Source organism: Salmo salar, chromosome 14, assembly GCF_965601325.2.
Source record: "Salmo salar chromosome 14, fSalSal1, whole genome shotgun sequence".
Taxonomy (NCBI): domain Eukaryota; kingdom Metazoa; phylum Chordata; class Actinopteri; order Salmoniformes; family Salmonidae; genus Salmo; species Salmo salar.
Window position 1 is genome coordinate 57,975,882 of NC_138304.1, and position 20,631 is coordinate 57,996,512.

The 20,631-nt window shown below is 43.1% G+C and overlaps 1 protein-coding gene across 2 annotated transcripts in view; it reads right to left on the reverse strand.

Annotated features, from left to right (window-relative positions):
- Positions 1-19,919, reverse strand: part of LOC106591048 (protein Niban 1) — a 69,147-nt gene extending 49,228 nt beyond the window's left edge. Inside the window, exons 1-2 of one of the 2 annotated variants that reach the window (XM_045694556.2) lie at positions 19,715-19,919; positions 5,945-6,075 (exon numbers count right to left, since the gene is read on the reverse strand). In XM_045694556.2, the coding sequence (XP_045550512.1) occupies positions 5,945-6,075; positions 19,715-19,769 (186 nt within the window). In that variant the 5' untranslated portion in view covers positions 19,770-19,919. The remainder of the gene's footprint in view (positions 1-5,944; positions 6,076-19,714) is intronic. The other variant, XM_045694558.2, reaches the window with a different exon arrangement.
- Between the last annotated feature and the right edge of the window lie 712 nt (positions 19,920-20,631).

Below are 20,631 nucleotides of genomic sequence, written 5' to 3' on the forward strand. Positions count from 1 at the left end.
TTACTATGGACCCTGATCTCTTTTTTGACGAACATATCAAGACTGTTTCAAGGACAGCTTTTTTCCATCTACGTAAAATTGCAAAAATCAGAAACTGTCTTTCCAAAAATGATGCAGAAAAATGTATCCATACTTTTGTCACTTCTAGGTTAGACTACTGCAATGCTCTACTTTCCGGCTACCCAGATAAAGCACTAAATAAACTTCAGTTAGTGCTAAACACGACTGCTAGAATCTTGACTAGAAACCCCAAATGTGATCATATTACTCCAGTGCTAGCCTCTACACTGGCTTCCTGTTAAGGCAAGGGCTGATTTCAAGGTTTTACTGCTAACCTATAAAGCATTACATGGGCTTGCTCCTACCTATCTTTCCGATTTGGTCCTACCGTACATACCTACACATACGCTACGGTCACAAGATGCAGGCCTCCTTACTGTTCCTAGAATTTCTAAGCAAACAGCTGGAGGCAGGGCTTTCTCCTATAGAGCTCCATTTTAATGGAATGGTCTGGCTATCCATGTGAACGCATACTCGGTCTCGACCATTAAGTCTTTATTGAAGACTCATCTCTTCAGTAGGTCCTATGATTGAGTGTAGTCTGGCCCAGGAGTGTGAAGGTGAATGGAAAGGCACTGGAGCAACGAACAGCCCTTGCTGTCTCTGCCTAGCCGGTTCCCCTCTCTCCACTGGGATTCTCTGCCTCTAACCATATTACAGGGTCTGAGTCACTGGCTTACTGGTGCTCTTCCATGCCGTCCCTAGGAGGGGTGCGTCACTTGAGTGGGTTGAGTCACTGACATGATCTTCCTGTCCGGGTTGGCGCCCCCCTTGGGTTGTGCCGTGGGGGAGATCTTTGTGGGCTATACTCGGCCTTGTCTCAGGATGGTAAGTTGGTGGTTGAAGATATTCCTCTAGTGGTGTGGGAGCTGTGCTTTGGCAAAGTGGGTGGGGTTACATCCTGCCTGTTTGGCCCTGTCCGGGGGTATCGTCGGACGGGGACACAGTGTCTCCCAACCCCTCCTGTCTCAGCCTCCAGTATTTATGCTGCAATAGTTTATGTGTCGGGGGGCTAGGGACAGTCTGTTATATCTGGAGTATTTCTCCTGTCTTATCCAGTGTCCTGTGTGAATTTAAGTATTCTTTCTTTCTTTCTTTCTTTCTTTCTTTGTCTCGGAGGACCTGAGCCCTAGGACCATGCCTCAGGACTACCTGGCCTGATGACTCCTTGCTGTCCCCAGTCCACCTGGCCGTGCTGCTGCTCCAGTTTCAACTGTTCTGCCTGCGGCTATGGAACCCTGATCTGTTCACCGGACATGCTACCTGTCCCAGACCTGCTGTTTTCAACTCTCTTGAGACAGCAGTAGCAGTAGCGATGCTCTGAATGATCGGCTATGAAAAGCCAACTGACATTTCACTCCTGAGGTGCTGACCTGTTGCACTCTCTACAACCACTGTGATTATTATTATTTTACCCTGCTGGTCATCGATGAACATTTGAACATCTTGGCCATGTTCTGTTATAATCTCCACTCGGCACAGCCAGAAGAGGACTGGCCACCCCTCAGAGCCTGGTTCCTTTCTAGGTTTCCTCCTAGGTTATTTTCTTTCTAGGGAGATTTTCCAAGCCACCGTGCTTCTACACCTGCATTGCTTGCTGTTTGGAGTTTTAGGCTAGGTTTCTGTACAGCACTTTGAGATATCAGCTGATGTAAGAAGGGCTTTATACAGTTGAAGTCAGATGTTTACATACACATTAGCCAAATACATTTCATCTCAATTTTTCACATTCCTGACATTTAATCCTAGTAAAAAAAACCTGTCTTAGGTCAGTTAGGATCAACACTTTATTTTAAGAATGTGAAATGTCAGAATAATAGTAGAGGTAATGATTTATTTCAGCTTTTATTTCTTTCATCACATTCCCAGTGGGTGAGAAGTTTACATATCCTCAATTAGTATTTGGTAGCATTGCCTTTACATTGTTTAACTTGGGTCAAACGTTTTGGGTAGCTTTCCACAAGCTTCCCACAATAAGTTGGCTGAATTTTGTCCCATTCCTCCTGACAGAACTGGTGTAACTGAGTCAGGTTTGTAGGCCTCCTTCCTCGCACACGCTTTTTCTGTTCTGCCCACACATTTTCTATGGGATTGAGGTCAGGGCTTTGTGATGGCCACTCCAGCTCCTTGACTTTGTTGTCCTTAAGCCATTTTGCCACAACTTTGGAAGTATGCTTGGGGTTATTGTCCATTTGGAAGACCCATTTGTGACCAAGCTTTAACTTCCTGACTGATGTCTTGAGATGTTGCTCCAACATATCCACATCATTTTCTTCGTCATGATGCCATCTATTTTGTGAAGTGCACCAGTTCCTCCTGCAGCAAAGCATCCCCACAACATGATGCTGCCACCCCCGTGCTTCACGGTTGGGATGGTGTTATTCGGCTTGCAAGCCTTTCCTTTTTTCTTCCAAACATAACGATGGTCATTATGGCCAGAGAGTTCTATTTTTGTTTCATCAGACCAGAGGACATTTCTCCAAAAAGTACGATCTTTGTCCCAATGTGCAGTTGCAAAACGTAGTCTGGCTTTTTTATGGCGGTTTTGGAGCAGTGGCTTCTTCCTTGCTGTGCGGCCTTTCAGGTTATGTCGATATAGGACTTGTTTTACTGTGGATATAGATATTTTTGTACCTGTTTCCTCCAGCATCTTCACAAGGTCCTTTGCTGTTGTTCTGGGATTGATTTGCATTTTTTGCACCAAAGTACGTTCATCTCTAGGAGACAGAACGCGTCTCCTTCCTGAGTGGTATGATGACTGAGTGGTCCCATAGTGTTTATACTTGCGTACTATTGTTTGTACAGATAAACGTGGTACCTTCAGGCATTTGGAAATTGCTCCCAAGGATGAAACAAACTTGTGGAGGTCTACAATTCTTTTTCTGATGTCTTGGCTAATTTCTTTTGATTTTCCCATGATGACAAGCAAAGAGGCCCTGAGTTTGAAGGTAAGCCTTGAAATACATCCACAGGTATACCTCCAATTGACTCAAATTATGTAAATTAGCCTATCAGAAGCTTCTAAAGCCATGCCATCATTTTCTGTAATTTTCCAAGCTGTTTAAAGGCCCAGTCAACTTAGTGTATGTAAACCTCTGACCCACTGGAATTGTGATACAGTGAATTATAAGTCAAATAATCTGTCTGTAAACAATTGTTGGAAAAATGACTTGTGTCATGCACAAAGTAGATGTCCTGACCGACTTGCCAAAACTATAGTTTGTTAACAAGAAATTTGTGGAGTGGTTGAAAAACGAGTTTTAATGACTCTAACTGTAAATACATTTGATTGATTGATTCCTCTCCAAGCACTGTGAGTACCCCTATCAATTTCCTCTCATTACTGTATGTCGAGTCAATCACAAACACAATCACATTATTACACGTCAGAGATTTTACTCCTTGCTTGGACTAACTCATTCTAACTGTAGGATTTTGTCTTCCCAGTCAAATCCTGTCTTGCACTGGTCAAGCATCTGAACACCTCAACTCCTGCCTCATACCCTCATTCAATCCCTGCTGTGATCCCTTTCCAACACTGACTGTGTACGTCTCGTTCCCATAATATTGTACAATGTGCTTTAGGTTAAAATAATTAGTCTCTGCACCGTGGGTCTCCCATCCTCCAACATTGTTCAAGTCACCAGCCTCCACTGATCTTAGGTAAGCCAATCACAATCATTTCCAGTAAAACCTTGCTGTTGGAAGTTTCGGTGCTAGTAAACAGTCAGGGCTGTAAGCCTGCTAGTAAACAGTCAGGGCTGTAAGCCTGCTAGTAAACAGTCAGGGCTGTAAGCCTGCTAGTAAACAGTCAGGGCTGTAAGCCTGCTAGTAAACAGTCAGGGCTGTAAGCCTGCTACTAAACAGTCAGGGCTGTAAGCCTGCTACTAAACAGTCAGGGCTGTAAGCCTGCTACTAAACAGTCAGGGCTGTAAGCCTGCTAGTAAACAGTCAGGGCTGTAAGCCTGCTAGTAAACAGTCAGGGCTGTAAGCCTGCTAGTAAACAGTCAGGGCTGTAAGCCTGCTAGTAAATAGTCAGGGCTGTAAGCCTCATAGCATTTGAATGTAGCAGAGTGTGTGTCCTATACTCTCCTTAAGGGAAAGGGGGATGCCTAGTCAGTTGTACAACTGAAATGTGTCTTCTGCATTTAACCCAACCCCTCTGAATCAGAGAGAGTGTGTGTGTGTGTGTGTGTGTGTGTGTGTGTGTGTGTGTGTGTGTGTGTGTGTGTGCATGTCCTACCCTCTGTTTAAGGAGCTGTGTGTGTGTGTGTGTGTCCTACCCTCTGTTTAACCTGTTGGGTCTAGGGGGCAGCATTTGCACGTCTGGATAAAAAAATTTTACCCGATTTAATCTGGTTACTAATCCTACCCAGTAACTAGAATATGCATATACTTATTATATATGGATAGAAAACACTCTAAAGTTTCCAAAACTGTTTGAATGGTGTCTGTGAGTATAACAGAACTCATTTGGCAGGCAAAACCCTGAGACATTTTCTGACAGGAAGTGGATACCTGATGTGTTGTATTGACTTTAAACCTATCCCATTGAAAAACACAGGGGTTTAGGAATATTTTGGCACTTCCTACTGCTTCCACTAGATGTCACCAGCCTTTACAAAGTGTTTTGAGTCTTCTGGAGGGAGATCTGACCGAACAAGAGCCATGGAACGGTGATGTCCCATTAGACACCTGGCGCGCTAGTTCATGTTGGGTACCCTCGTTCCAATACGTTATAAAAGAGTATGCATTCGTCCACCTTGAATATTATTCATGTTCTGGTTAAAAAAGGCCCTAATGATTTATGCTATACCATGTTTGACATGTTTGAACGAACGGAAATATATTTTTTCCCCTCGTTCATGACGAGAAGTCCGGCTGGCTTACATCATGTGCTAACGAGACGGAGATTTTTGGACATAAATGATGAGCTTTTTTGAACAAAACTACATTCGTTATGGACCTGTGATACCTGGAAGTGACATCTGATGAAGAGAATCAAAGGTAATGGATTATTTACATAGTATTTTCGATTTTAGATCTCCCCAACATGACGTCTAGTCTGTATCGCAACGCGTATTTTTCTGGGCGCAGTGCTCAGATTATTGCAAAGTGTGATTTCCCAGTAAGGTTATTTTTAAATCTGGCAAGTTGATTGCGTTCAAGAGATGTAAATCTATAATTCTTTAAATGACAATATAATATTTTACCAATGTTTTCTAATTTTAATTATTTAATTTCTGACGCTGACTTGACTGCCGGTTATTGGAGGGAAACGATTTCCTCAACATCAATGCCATAGTAAAACGCTGTTTTTGTATATAAATATGAACTTGATAGAACTAAAAATGCATGCATTGTCTAACATAATGTCCTAGGAGTGTCATCTGATGGAGATTGTAAAAGGTTAGTGCATCATTTTAGCTGGTTTTATGGTTTTGGTGACCCTGTCTTTGACTTGACAAAACATTACACACAACTCTTGTAAATGTACTGTCCTAACATACTCTAAATTTATGCTTTCGCCGTAAAACCTTTTTGAAATCGTAAAACGTGGTTAGATTAAGGAGATGTTTATCTTTCAAATGGTGTAACATAGTTGTATTTTTGAAAAATTTGAATTTTGACATTTATTTGGATTCAAATTTGCCGCTCTTGAAATGCACCTGCTGTTGATGGAGTGCACCACGGGTGGCACGCTAGCGTCCCACCTAGCCCCAAGAGGTTATTAAGGAGCTGTGTGTGTGTGTGTGTGTGTATGTCCTACCCTCTGTTTAAGGAGCTCTGTGTGTGTGTGTGTGTGTGTGTGTGTGTGTGTGTGTGTGTGTGTGTGTGTGTGTGTGTGTGTGTGTGTGTGTGTGTGTGTGTGTGTGTGTCCTACCCTCTGTTTAAGCAGCTGTGTGTGGGTCTCTTTGTGTTGCTCCACCTCCTCCTGCAGCTGAGAGAAGAAGGCTACAAAGTACTGCTGTCTGTAGTGGGGACTGAAGTTCTTCAACTCAGCCTCCGCACGACCTGCACACACACACACACACAACACACACACAGTGGTCAGAACCAGTTCTGAAGACTTTGGAGGTCTGTAGCTCACAACAAGACAATGCCATTCAGTGGTGAACCATCTTTCTCACATCCTCCAGGTAAACCACATCACAGAGCGACAGGTAGCTGACAAAACAAAGGAGTGTCTTAATAGGTGGCGTTGGGCCAATCAGAACAGGTTCAGTGCATCTTTGTATACATTCTACAAGTGTCTGGAAGTCTATTGGAGGGATGAGACACCATTCTTCCATGAGAAATCCCATCACTTGGTGTTTTAGTGATGGTGGTGGAAAACGCTTTCTCAGGCGCCGCACCTGAATCTCCCATAAGTGTTTCATTGGGTTGAGATCTGGTGACTGAGACGGCCATGGCATGATGGGATGTTAGTTGCTTAATTAACTCAGGAACCTCACCTGTGTGGAAGCACCTGATTTCAATATTCTTTGTATCCCTCGTTTACTTCAGTGTTTCCATTATCTTGTCAGTTAGCTGTATGTCAATTCACAGCTTACTTCAACATCCCAACCACAATACAACATTATCTTACTTCAACATCCCAACCACAATACAACATTATCTTACTTCAACATCCCAACCACAATACATTATCTTACTTCAACATCCCAACCACAATACCACATCAACGTAATATCTCTGTATCATTTTTAACAAGCTCTACAGCACAAATATATTCTCTATGGTTTTGTCGCCTCGTTCCACCATCCTGATCTTGTGAGATCACATTCTATTAATCTACAAGTGAAATGACAGGAAACGAGAGCTGGTGGATCATCTTCCTGTCTGCTACTGGGAGGTTCGATTTGAATTATTCTTTTCTCCTAATGATTCATTCTGTTGTCACTACCTCAATGATGACTGTCCGTCATGATTCCTCCCTGCCTCATTCATTCCACTCCTCTCTGTCAACGGTGTGAAAACCAACACAATGCATATGGAGAATACCACAGAGGGTCTAGTCATAAACTAGTACCACAATCTATCACCGCAATCTATCACCGCAATCTATCACCGTAATCTATCACCGTAATCTATCACCGCAATCTATCACCACAATCTGGTTCCAAAAGGTGAAAAATTAGAAAAGTTAAGTCAATAGGGTTTATTTGTCATTTTGATATGGAATGAATGACTAAAAAGCATGAGAAGACCTACTAAGATAGAGAGACCCTTCTAGAATCTGAAGTCAAATGTCTACTGTTTGCTAATGATCTGGTGCTTCTGTCACCAACCAAGGAGGGCCTACAGCAGCACCTAGATCTTCTGCACAGATTCTGTCAGACCTGGGCCCTGACAGACCTGGGACCTGTCAGACCTGGGCCCTGACAGACCTGGGCCCTGACAGACCTGGGCCCTGACAGACCTGGGCACTGACAGTAAATCTCAGTAAGACACAAACAATGGTGTTCCAAAAAAGGTCCAGTTGCCAAGACCACGAATGCAAATTCCATCTAGACACCGTTGCCCTAGAGCACACAACAACAAAAACAATCTGAGAGACAAGACAAGGCAAGAAGGGCCTTCTACGCCATCAAAAGGAACATAAAATTCAACATACCAATTAGGATCTGGCTAAAAGTACTTGAATCAGTTATAGAACCCATTACCCTTTATGGTTGTGAGGTCTGGGGTTCGCTCACCAACCAAGAATTCACAAAACGGGACAAGCAGGAAATTGAGACTGCATGCAGAATTCTGCAAAAATATCCTCAGTGTACAACGTAGAACACCAAATAATGCATCCAGATTAGAATTAGGACGATACCCACTAATTATCAAAATCCAGAAAAGAGACGTTAAATTCTACAACCACCTAAAAGGAAGCGATTCCCAAACCTTCCATAACAAAGCCCTCACCTACAGAGAGATGAACCTGGAGAAGAGTCCCCTAAGCAAGCTGGTCCTGGGGCTCTGTTCACAAACACAAACAGACCCCACAGAGCCCTAGGACAACAACACAATTAGACACCAACCAAATCATGACAAAACAAAAAGATAATTACTTGACACACAGGAAAGAATTCACAAAAAAAACAGAGCAACTGAGCTACAGCCTTCCCTGTAGCTCAGTTGGTAGAGCATGGTGTTTGCAACGCCAGGGTTGTGGGTTCGATTTCCAAGGGGGCCAGCACAGAAAACAAAATGTATGAAATGTATGCATTCACTACTGTAAGTCGCTCTGGATAAGAGTGTCTGCTAAATGACTGAAATGTAAATGTAGAATGCTATTTGGCCCTAAACAGAAAGTACACAGTGGCAGAATACCTGACCGCTGTGACTGACCCACACTTAAGGAAAGCTTTGACTATGTACAGACTCAGTGAGCATAGCCTTGCTATTGAGAAAGGCCGCCGTAGGCAGACCTGGCGCTCAAGAGAAGACAGGCTATGTTCACACTGCCCACAAAATGAGGTGGAAACTGAGCTGCACTTCCTAACCTCCTGTCCAATGTATGACCATCATCTATCACTCCAATGTTAATCTGCTAAATTGTAATTACTTCGCTACTATGGCCTATTTATTGCCTTACCTCCTCACGCCATTTGCACACACTGTAGATAGACTTTCTTTTTTTTCTATTGTGTTATTGACTGTATGTTTGTTTTACTCCATGTGTAACTCTGTGATGTTGTTTGTGTCACACTGCTTTGCTTTATCTTGGCCAGGTCGCAATTGTAAATGAGAACTTGTTCTCAACTGGCCGACCTGGTTAAATAAAGGTGAAATAAAAAAAATTAAAATAAAAAAACATATTTCCCTCAGATTACACAGATCCACAAAGAATTTGAAAACAAACCCAATTTTGATAAACTCCCATATCTACTGGGTGAAATACCACAGTGTGACATCACAGCAGCAAGATTTGTGACCTGTTGCCACAAGAAAAGGTCAACCAGTGAAGAACAAACACCATTGTAAATACAACCCATATTTATGATGATTTATTTTCCCTTTTGTACTTTAACTATTTGCACATCGTTACAACACTGTATATAGACATCATATTCTTTTGGAACTTCTGTGAGTGTAATGTTTACAGTTAATTTTTGTTGTTTATTTGACTTTTGTTATTATCTAGTTCACTTGCTTGGGAAATGTTAACATATGTTTCCCATGCTGAGAGAGAGGGAGAGAGAGAGAGACTTCATGTCAAATCAAATGTATTTATAAAGCCCTTCTTACATCAGCTGATATCTCAAAGTGCTGTACAGAAACCCAGCCTAAAACCCCAAACAGCAAGCAATGCTGGTGTAGAAGCACGGTGGCTAGGAAAAACTCCCTAGAAAGGCCAGAACCTAGGAAGAAACCTAGAGAGGAACCAGGCTATGAGGGGTGGCCAGTCCTCTTCTGGCTGTGCCGGGTGGAGATTATAACAGCACATGGCCTAGATGTTCAAATGTTCATAAATGACCAGCAGGGTCAAATAATAATAATCATAGTAGTTGTCGAGGGTGCAACCAGTCAGCAACACAAGAGTAAGTGTCAGTTGGCTTTTTCATAGCCGATGTGATGTATTATAATGTGATCTAGCTTCCGTTTGGTTCGTAAACGGTAAGCGGTTTCCGTTTCAAGACGTAATGAATACATCCCAGCGGTGTGGTATATTATGTTATATATTGCATAAATTATACAAATACAGTATATTCCCCCATTATGTTGTTGGGAAATATTGTAGCTGTTTTTAATTTTATTATCATCCTGTCTGTGTGTGGAAATACGTCTGTTGATCCTTCTGTCTGAGTAGTTATTGACACATCAGTCAGGGTGCTATAGAGTAGGTTCTCTCTATCCACACGCTAGTCATAATGTTATCATATTATCTCTTTTGGGTACTATTGAGTAGGTTCTCTCTATCCACACGCTAGTCATAACATGATCTGTCTATGTAGTTTTTACATACAGTACACTCCATGACATAAAGTATGTGGACATCTGCTCCTCGAATATCTCATTAATATGGAGTTGGTCCCCCCTTTGCTGCTATAACAGCCTCCACTCTTCTGGGAAGTCATTAATATGGAGTTGGTCCCCCCCTTTGCTGCTATAACAGCCTCCACTCTTCTGGGAAGGCTTTCCACTAGATGTTGGAACATTGCTGCTATAACAGCCTCCACTCTTCTGGGAAGGCTTTTCACTAGATGTTGGAACATTGCTGCGGGGACTTGCTTCCATTCAGCCACAAGCGCATTAGTGAGGTCGGGCACTGATGTTGGGTGATTAGGCCTGGCTCGCAGTCGGTGTTCCAATTAATCCCAAAGGTGTTCGATGGGGTTGAGGTCATGGTTTTCTGCAGGCCAGTCAAGTTCTTCCACACTGATCTCGACAAACCATTTCTGTATGGACCTTGCTTTGTGCATGGGGGCATTGTCATGCTGAAACAGGAAAGGGACATCCCTAAACTGTTGCCACAAAGTTGGAAGCACAGAATCATCTAGAATGTCATTGTATGCTGTAGCATTAAGATTTCCCTTCACTGGAAATAAGGGGCCCGAACCATGAAAAACAGCCCCAGACCATTAATCCTTCTCCACCAAACTTTACAGTTGGCACTATGCATCACTCCTGTATTCTACCCTCCTGTATTCCGCTCTCCTGTATTCTGCCCTCCTGTATTCTGCCCTCCTCTAACTATGTCCCTCCATGCAGGCGTTATCTCCATCAGAACATCCTGTCATTATGTCCCATGGAAACTCAGTGCAATTTGACCCAATTCAATGTATTAGCAGCTTTTTAAGGGCTCAGATATGGAGCAGGCAGATATGGAGGGGGAGTCTCTCTCTCCTAGTCTTATTAAGGCAGATATAGAGTGGGAGTCTTTCTCTCTTCTAGTCTTATTAAGGCAGATATGGAGTGGGAGTCTCTCTCTCTCTCCTAGTCTTATTAAGGCAGATATAGAGTGGGAGTCTCTCTCTCTTCTAGTCTTATTAAGGCAGATATAGAGTGGGAGTCTTTCTCTCTCCTAGTCTTATTAAGGCAGATATGGAGTGGGAGTCTCTCTCTCCTAGTCTTATTAAGGCAGATATAGAGTGGGAGTCTCTCTCTCCTAGTCTTATTAAGGCAGATATGGAGTGGGAGACTCTCTCTCTCTTCTAGTCTTATTAAGGCAGATATAGAGTGGGAGTCTCTCTTTCTTCTAGTCTTATTAAGGCAGATATGGAGTGGGAGTCTCTCTCTCTCTCTCCTAGTCTTATTAAGGCAGATATAGAGTGGGAGTATCTCTTTCTTCTAGTCCTAACCCACCAATGGTTGTTTTCTATCTTTTACATGTTAGAGATGAAAAAAAAGACATGGGGAAGCATAAACAGTGTACATGTTGTAGTATATATTGTATACAGAATGGATACAGAGAGATGGTGAAGAGATGTGGTATATATTGTATACAGGATGGATACAGAGAGATGGTGAAGAGATGTGGTATATCTTGTATACAGGATACAGTATACAGACACCCTTAATCTACTCCAACTTGGTTTGTGGAAAATGTTGAGTCAACTGCAAATTCTTGGTAGTGACACAGAGACTGTCATTCTGACGGTTTACTGAGAGGTGGAGAGAGAGAGAGAGAGAGAGAGAGAGAGAGAGAGAGAGAGAGAGAGAGAGAGAGAGAGAGAGAGAGAGAGAGAGAGAGAGAGAGAGAGAGAGAGAGAGAGAAATTCAACAGGAAACCACTATCTCTTCTCTACATCCTCCAATTACAAACCAACCCCCTCCGACCCTCAGTATTTGATCTCTGGTCTTCAAGCTAAAGAGTAGAGACCTCTGGGACTGTCTGTGTCCTGTCAGGCTAAAGAGCAGAGACCTCTGGGACTGTCTGTGGCCTGTCAGGCTAAAGAGCAGAGACCTCTGGGACTGTCTGTGGCCTGTCAGGCTAAAGAGCAGAGACCTCTGGGACTGTCTGTGGCCTGTCAGGCTAAAGAGCGGAGACCTCTGGGACTGTCTTTGGCCTGTCAGGCTAAAGAGCGGAGACCTCTGGGACTGTCTGTGGCCTGTCAGGCTAAAGAGCAGAGACCTCTGGGACTGTCTGTGGCCTGTCAGGCTAAAGAGCAGAGACCTCTGAGACTGTCTGTGGCCTGTCAGGCTAAAGAGCAGAGACCTCTGGGACTGTCTGTGTCCTGTCAGGCTAAAGAGCAGAGACCTCTGGGACTGTGTGGAGGACTAACTGTCTGTGGCCTGTCAGGCTAAAGAGCAGAGACCTCTGGGACTGTCTTTGGCCTGTCAGGCTAAAGAGCGGAGACCTCTGGGACTGTCTGTGGCCTGTCAGGCTAAAGAGCAGAGACCTCTGGGACTGTCTGTGGCCTGTCAGGCTAAAGAGCAGAGACCTCTGAGACTGTCTGTGGCCTGTCAGGCTAAAGAGCAGAGACCTCTGGGACTGTCTGTGTCCTGTCAGGCTAAAGAGCAGAGACCTCTGGGACTGTGTGGAGGACTAACTGTCTGTGGCCTGTCAGGCTAAAGAGCAGAGACCTCTGGGACTGTGTGGAGGACTAACTGTCTGTGGACCAATATATTACACCGGACTAAAAGCAAATACACCTTCACACCCGTTCAACAGTTTGGGGTCACTTAGAAATGTCCTGTTTTTTTTAAGAAAAGTTGCCCAATAAAATAACATCAAATTGATCAGAAATACAGTGTAGACATTGTTAATATTGTAAATGACTATTGTAGCTGGAAACGACAGATTTTTTTATGGAATATCTACATAGGCGTACAGAGGCCCATTATCAGCAACAATCACTCCTGTGTTCCAATGGCAAGTCTGGAGCATCAGCATTTCTGGGTTCGATTACAGGCTCAAAATGGCCAGAAATAAAGAACTTTCTTCTGAAACCCATCAGTCTATTCTTGTTCTGAGAAATTAAGGCTATTCCATGCGAGAAATTACCAAGAAACTGAAGATCTCGTACAACGCTGTGTACTACTCCCTTCACAGAACAGTGCAAACTGGCTCTAACCAGAATAGAAAGAGGAGTGGGAGGCCCCAGGGAACAACTGAGCAAGAGAACAAGTACATTAGAGTGTCTAATGTACTCCCTGTATATAGCCTCCACATTGACTCTGTACCGGTACCCCCTGTATATAGACTCCACATTGACTCTGTACCGGTACTCCCTGTATATAGCCTCCACATTGACTCTGTACCGGTACCCCCATGTATATAGCCCCCACATTGACTCGGTACCGGTACTCCCTGTATATAGCCTCCACATTGACTCGGTACCGGTACTCCCTGTATATAGCCTCCACATTGACTCTGTACCGGTACCCCCTGTATATAGCCTCCACATTGACTCTGTACCGGTACCCCCTGTATATAGCCTCCACATTGACTCTGTACCGGTACCCCCTGTATATAGCCTCCACATTGACTCGGTACCGGTACCCCCTGTATATAGCCTCCACATTGACTCGGTACCGGTACCCCCTGTATATAGCCTCCACATTGACTCGGTACCGGTACCCCCTGTATATAGCCTCCACATTGACTCGGTACCGGTACCCCCTGTATATAGCCTCCACATTGACTCTGTACCGATACCCCCTGTATATAGCCTCCACATTGACTCTGTACCGGTACCCCCTGTATATAGCCTCCACATTGACTCTGTACCGGTACCCCCTTTATATAGCCTCCACATTGACTCTGTACCGGTACCCCCTGTATATAGCCTCCACATTGACTCTGTACCGGTACTCCCTGTATATAGTCTCCACATTGACTCTGTACCGGTACCCCCTGTATATAGCCTCCACATTGACTCTGTACTGGTACCCCCTGTATATAGTCTCCAGTTTGTGCTGTCAGAAAGAGGAGAGAAGAGAAGAGACCCAGGGGATGGGAGGAGAGAGGAGACTGTACTGTCAGAGAGAGGAGAGAGAAGTTTGTGCTGTCAGAGAGAGAGAGAAGAGACCCAGGGGATGGGAGGAGAGAGAAGTTTGTGCTGTCAGAGAGAGAGAGGAGAGACCCAGGGGATGGGAGGAGATAACATCCCGCCAGTACACCCTGAGCAGAGTGCCAGAAACCAATGACATCATGTTAGAGAGTCTGGTAAAGGTTGAAAATGGCATGTCTAGAATACAGCCAGCCAGCCAGCCAGACAGAACAGAACAGACAGACAGACAGAACAGACAGACAGAACAGACAGAACAGACATGTGTGTACATTGGACACCTTTGTGCAAATATGTCATGTCCCATAAAAGCTGACAAGCAGAGGAGTCCTGAAGGTGCCTGAGTGCAGAGGGATAAAGGAAGCACAACGAGTGTATTCATACCAGCTCTGAGGCTAGAATAGTCCCTTACAAAAATAAACTAGCCAAACCACTTGGCTCCTAATGTAGAGCCCCTAATGTAGAGCTCTTAATGTAGAGCTCCTAATGTAGAGCTCCTAAATCAGAGCTCCTAATGTAGAGCTCCTAATGTAGAGCTCCTAATGAAGAGCTCCTAATGAAGAGCTCCTAATGTAGAGCTCCTAATGAAGAGCTCCTAATGTAGAGCTCCTAAATCAAAGCTCCTAATGTAGAGCTCCTAATGTAGAGCGCCTAAATCAGAGGTCCTAATGTTGAGCTCCTAATGTAGAGTTCCTAATATAGAGCTCCTAAATCAGAGCTCCTAATGTAGAGTTCCTAATATAGAGCTCCTAAATCAGAGCTCCTAATGTAGAGCTCCTAATGTAGAGCTACTAATTCAGATTTCCTAAATCAGAGCTCCTAATGTAGAGCTCCTAATGTAGAACTCCTAAATCAGAGCTCCTAAATCAGAGCTCCTAATGTAGAGCTCCTAATTCAGATTTCCTAATATAGAGCTCCTAATGTAGAGCTCCTAATGTAGAGCTCCTAAATCAGAGCTCCTAATGTAGAGCTCCTAAATCAGAGCTCCTAATGTAGAGCTCCTAAATCAGAGCTCCTAATGTAGAGCTCCTAAATGAGAGCTCCTAATGTAGAGCTCCTAATGGAGAGCTCCTAAATGAGAGCTCCTAAATGAGAGCTCCTAATGTAGAGCTCCTAAATCAGAGCTCCTAATGTTGAGCTCCTAATGTTGAGCTCCTAATTCAGATTTCCTAATGTAGAGCTCCTAATGTAGAGCTCCTAATGAAGAGCTCCTAATGTAGAGCTCCTAAATCAAAGCTCCTAATGTAGAGCTCCTAATGTAGAGCGCCTAAATCAGAGGTCCTAATGTTGAGCTCCTAATGTAGAGTTCCTAATATAGAGCTCCTAAATCAGAGCTCCTAATGTAGAGTTCCTAATATAGAGCTCCTAAATCAGAGCTCCTAATGTAGAGCTCCTAATGTAGAGCTACTAATTCAGATTTCCTAAATCAGAGCTCCTAATGTAGAGCTCCTAATGTAGAACTCCTAAATCAGAGCTCCTAAATCAGAGCTCCTAATGTAGAGCTCCTAATTCAGATTTCCTAATATAGAGCTCCTAAATCAGAGCTCCTAATGTAGAGCTCCTAAATCAGAGCTCCTAATGTAGAGCTCCTAAATCAGAGCTCCTAATGTAGAGCTCCTAAATGAGAGCTCCTAATGTAGAGCTCCTAAATGAGAGCTCCTAATGTAGAGCTCCTAATGTAGAGCTCCTAATGGAGAGCTCCTAAATGAGAGCTCCTAATGTAGAGCTCCTAAATCAGAGCTCCTAATGTTGAGCTCCTAATTCAGATTTCCTAATGTAGAGCTCCTAAATCAGAACTCCTAATGTAGAGCTCCAAATGTAGAGCTCCAAATGTAGAGCTCCAAATGTAGAGCTCCAAATGTAGAGCTCCTAAATCAGAGCTCCTAAATCAGAGCTCCTAAATCAGAGCTCCTAAATCAGAGCTCCTAATGTAGAGCCCCTAAATCAGAGCTCCTAATGTAGAGCTCCTAAATCAGAGCTCCTAGTGTAGAGCTAGTGGAGTAGGACTATAGCAGGCCTCCACCTAATCTCTTGACACAGTAACAAATTGCTGTATGTTTTACTGTAAAATCTTAGGGTAATATGCTGCTTTATCAGTTTACAATTTCTAACAGTGCAGAAGTGAGGTGTTGCCTACAGAAGAGAGCTAGGTTGCTAGTGGGTTAAATACAGAAGAGAGGTGGGTTACTAGTGGGTTACCTACAGAAGAGAGGTAGGTTGCTAGTGGGTTACCTACAGAAGAGAGGTAGGTTGCTAGTGGGTTACCTACAGAAGAGAGGTAGGTTGCTAGTGGGTTAAATACTGAAGAGAGATGGGTTGCTATTGGGGACATTGCCCTGTGTAGGGTGCCGTCTTTCGGATGGGACGTTAAACGGGTGTCCTGACTCTCTGAGGTCACTATAGATCCCATGGTACTTATTGTAAGAGTAGGGGTGTTAACCCCGGTGTCCTGGCTAAATTCCCAATCTGGCCCTCATACCATCACGGCCACCTAATCATCCCCAGCTTCCAATTGGCTCATTCATCCCCCTCCTCTCACCTGTAACTATTCCCCAGGTCGTTGTTGTAAATGACAATGTGTTCTCAGTCAATTTACCTGGTAAAATAACGGTAAATAAAATAAAATAAATTGGTTCATCTACAGAAGAGAGGTAGGTTGCTATTGGTTCATCTACAGAAGAGAGGTAGGTTGCTATTGGTTCATCTACAGAAGAGAGGTAGGTTGCCTACAGGCTACTAGTAAGACCAGACCATATATAGGCATTGCTTCTGGCCATTCATTGCTGAAAGATGATCATAAAGAATCCGTATATACCTCCGGAAATGTTTAATCAGAATTTAAACACCCACAGTGTTAAAAACACTTTCTTAGAAATGATATAATAATAATAATTGATTTAACTTTTATAGAGCTATTCATTACATAAAGAAATCTTGAAGCACTGTAAAGCAACAACAACAACAACAACAAAAAAACAATCAATTTAAAAACAACATCATTAATCATCATATGTAGATCGACGGTCAAGAGACTAAAGGTTGAGAAAGTCCATGGCTTGAGTGAGATCAGAGGTCAAAGGGGAGACCCAGGAGCAGACAGGCAGCACGTTGTCATCACGATGTTTCGCCATCCACGCCGTTTATTGCTTCTTAATAGGACTCAGTCAGACGAAGTCAGAGTTACGTACTAGCCACTCGACCAGTAGCTAGCTAGCTACTCCGTGGTGAATCTACGGCAGTCACGATACGTGACCATCTCAAATAGTTTAGTTATTTAGATTTTTTTTACCCCCTTTTTCTCCCCAATTTCGTGATATCCAATTGCGATCTTGTCTCATCGCTGCAACTCCCCAACGGGCTCGGGAGGTGAAGGTTGAGTCATGCTTCCTCTGAAATATGAGTCATGCTTCCCCCCCCCCAAAATCGCGCTTCTTAACACCCGCCCGCTTAACCCGGAAGCCAGCAGCACCAATGTGTCAGAGGAAACACCGTTCAACTGACGACTGAGGTCAGCCTGCAGGCACCCGGCCCACCACAAGGAGTCGCTAGAGCGAGATGAGCCAAGCCCCCCCCCCGGCCAAACTCTCCCGTAACCCGGACGACGCTGGGCCAATTGTAACGCCGCTCTATGGGTCTCCCGGGCACGGCCGGCTGTGACACAGCCTGGGATCGAACCCGGGTCTGTAGTGACACCCCAAGCACAGCGATGCCACTTGGGAGAAACTAACACTTTTCAATGTGTTGATAAACTAAGATCCCCATAGTGTTGAGTCCTTAACACCATGAGTGTTGCAAATTCCAACTTAAATTAACACTTTTTTTTTTTTGAGCTCTTGATGTTACACTTTCTCAGTGTTAGGGAATTAACACCTGTGGTGTTACAGTATTTTTTGGGTAGGTTTTAACACTGTGTAAAGCCTTATTTGCATATTTCCCAGGGTCCCTTTCAAGTGAATGTTAGAGTTACCCACCGATGACTGTGTTTTTTAGTGACAGAGACATGGTTGCTACAGTCCTGAAGCCTTCACCAAGTGAATGTGTTTGAATTAAACATAAACCCTTATTGGACATGTCATAAGGCCTTGACTTATGACCTAGTTTCCCCCCAACATTGTGGTCTGAAAATCCAAATCATCAGACATCCAAATCGTCAGACATACAAATCGCAATATGCTGTTGTGTGAAGTGATTAGTAATTCCTGATCTTAACTAGGGAGGATATTCAACAAATTTAACTTTTTATCATCCACAATCTGCATTCAGAATCAACACTCAGATATAACACTGATGTTAACCCCACTAGAATCAACACTCATACATAACACTGGTGTTAACCCCACTAGAATCAACACTCAGATATACCACTGGTGTTAACCCCACTAGAATCAACACTCAGATATAACACTGGTTTTAACCCCACTAGAATCAACACCGATATTTTTACACCCAGAAATGTGCTGCGTACATGTGCCATTTGCAACTTAAAATCTCTCTCAGGAAATCATCCTGTCGAGTAGCCTATAGAGTTGAAGCAGGACTGAACAGAACTGGAGCTCTCTCTCTCTCTCAGGGCTTCATTGGCATGGGAAACATATGTTAACATTGCCAAAGCAAGTGAAATTGATAATAAACAAGAGTAAAATAAACAATAAAATAAATGATCAGTAAACATCACACTCACAAAAGTTCCAAAAGAATAAAGACATTTCAAATGTCATATTATGTGGAAATAGTTAAAGTACAAAAGGGAAAATAAATAAACATAAATATGGGTTGTATTTATGTGTTTGTTCTTCACTGGTTGCCCTTTTCTTGTGGCAACAGGTCACAAATCTTGCTGCTGTGATGCACCCTGTGGTATTTCACCTAGTAGATATAGGAGTTTATCCAAATTGGGGTTGTTTTTCGAATTCTTTGTAGGTCTGTGTAATCTGAGGGAAATATGTGTCTCTAATACGGTCATACATTTGGCAGGAGGTTACGAAGTGCAGCTCAGTTTCCACCTCATTTTGTGGGCGGTGTGCACATAGCCTGTCTTCTCTTGAGAGTCAGGTCTGGCTACGGCGGGCGGCCTTTCTCAATGGCAAGGCTATGCTCACCGAGTCTGTACATAGTCAAAGCTTTCCTTAAGTTTGGGTCAGTCACAGCGGTCAGGTATTCTGCCACTGTGGACTCTCTGTTTAGGGCCAAATAGCATTCTAGTTTGCTCTGTTTTTTTGTTAATTCTTTCCTGTGTGTCAAGTAATTATCTTTTTGTTTTCTCGTGATTTGGTTGGGTCTAATTGTGTTGCTCTTTCTCTCATAATTAAATGCATTGCTAGACACAAAACAATTGTTGTAACAGACATGGGTGTGTCCCAGTTCTGAGTAATTTTAAGTAATTAAAGAAATGTATTGTTTACGCACCTATCATAGCCTTCAGTTAAGTGTTCTATGCATATCCACAAATAATAATACAAATTGAAACGGGCTATTTCTGTCTCTTTCTTTATCATTTTGAGAAGCAAATCTACATGGACCTCAGAAAAAAACAGACATAAATTAAATTGCAATGCCTTTCATTAATAAAAAATAAAACAAACCCAAATAAACGGTTTTTTGTTGTTGGTTTTTTTTTGTACAGATAAGGGTAGGCATGGTAGGCTAATTTCAATGACATAACGAGCGTACATAATTCCCCCACAATACGTGTAACTTTATTTTACCTCTGATGTAGTTGGATTTAGTCTCATCCAGCAGACTTGAAGAAGATGCTCCCATAGTGAAATGAAATTATCTCAGTCCACGTTAGACTGCTATGCCCCAGGCGAAGAAGCTGTGAATCGTCCCGTTTCAGTGTGTCGATGCTGGTATCTGACAGAGAACGGACGTGGAGGAGAAGCACGCCTGAAGAAACCACTATCACACCGTAGGAACTTCCTCATTCTACAGCACCGCCTTAATAAGTAGCCTGCCCCTATTCAGAATCATTTCAGTTTGAGAGCGACGTTTACATTGGTTTTTTTTTCATCTCATCGTGTAGCCTAGGTTTTATATCAATGACTGTATATAGTTATATCTATACATATACACTGCAAATACAGATAAACTAATGGAAAGAGTCACTGTAATACGTTTTTTTAAATAACTTTATTAGTATAATGGCTCGATTTCAGTTGAAATGTGTGCCTGAATTATACAAATATTTATTTCCAATTTGGTCCACTATTTTTGTCGTTTTAATTCATTTTATTTTTTGGCTAATCTTGGCCCAGTTTCCCAAAAACATCTTAAGGCAAATTACTCGTTATAATCTTCGTAGAAGCATCTTTAAATCTCCAAGCTTTTCCCCAAAACCATTGTTATTAACGTTACTGTTGAAAAACGCTTGTAATCTCAGACCATTCCAGAACAGCTAATGGCGCTTTCACGATAACTGAGAACTCGGAAAAATGCGAGGTCAAATCAAATCATGAAGTCTGTGATTTTCAGGTCGGAAAGTCGGAGCTCTGGAAAGATGCCTGAGTTCCCGAGTTGGTATTCCGAGTTGGATGACCTTTCAAAACATTTTTCCCCAGTTGTCTTGAACGCACTGAAGTCGAAAATTTGAGATTTCTGAGTTCCCAGTTGTTTTGAATGCGGC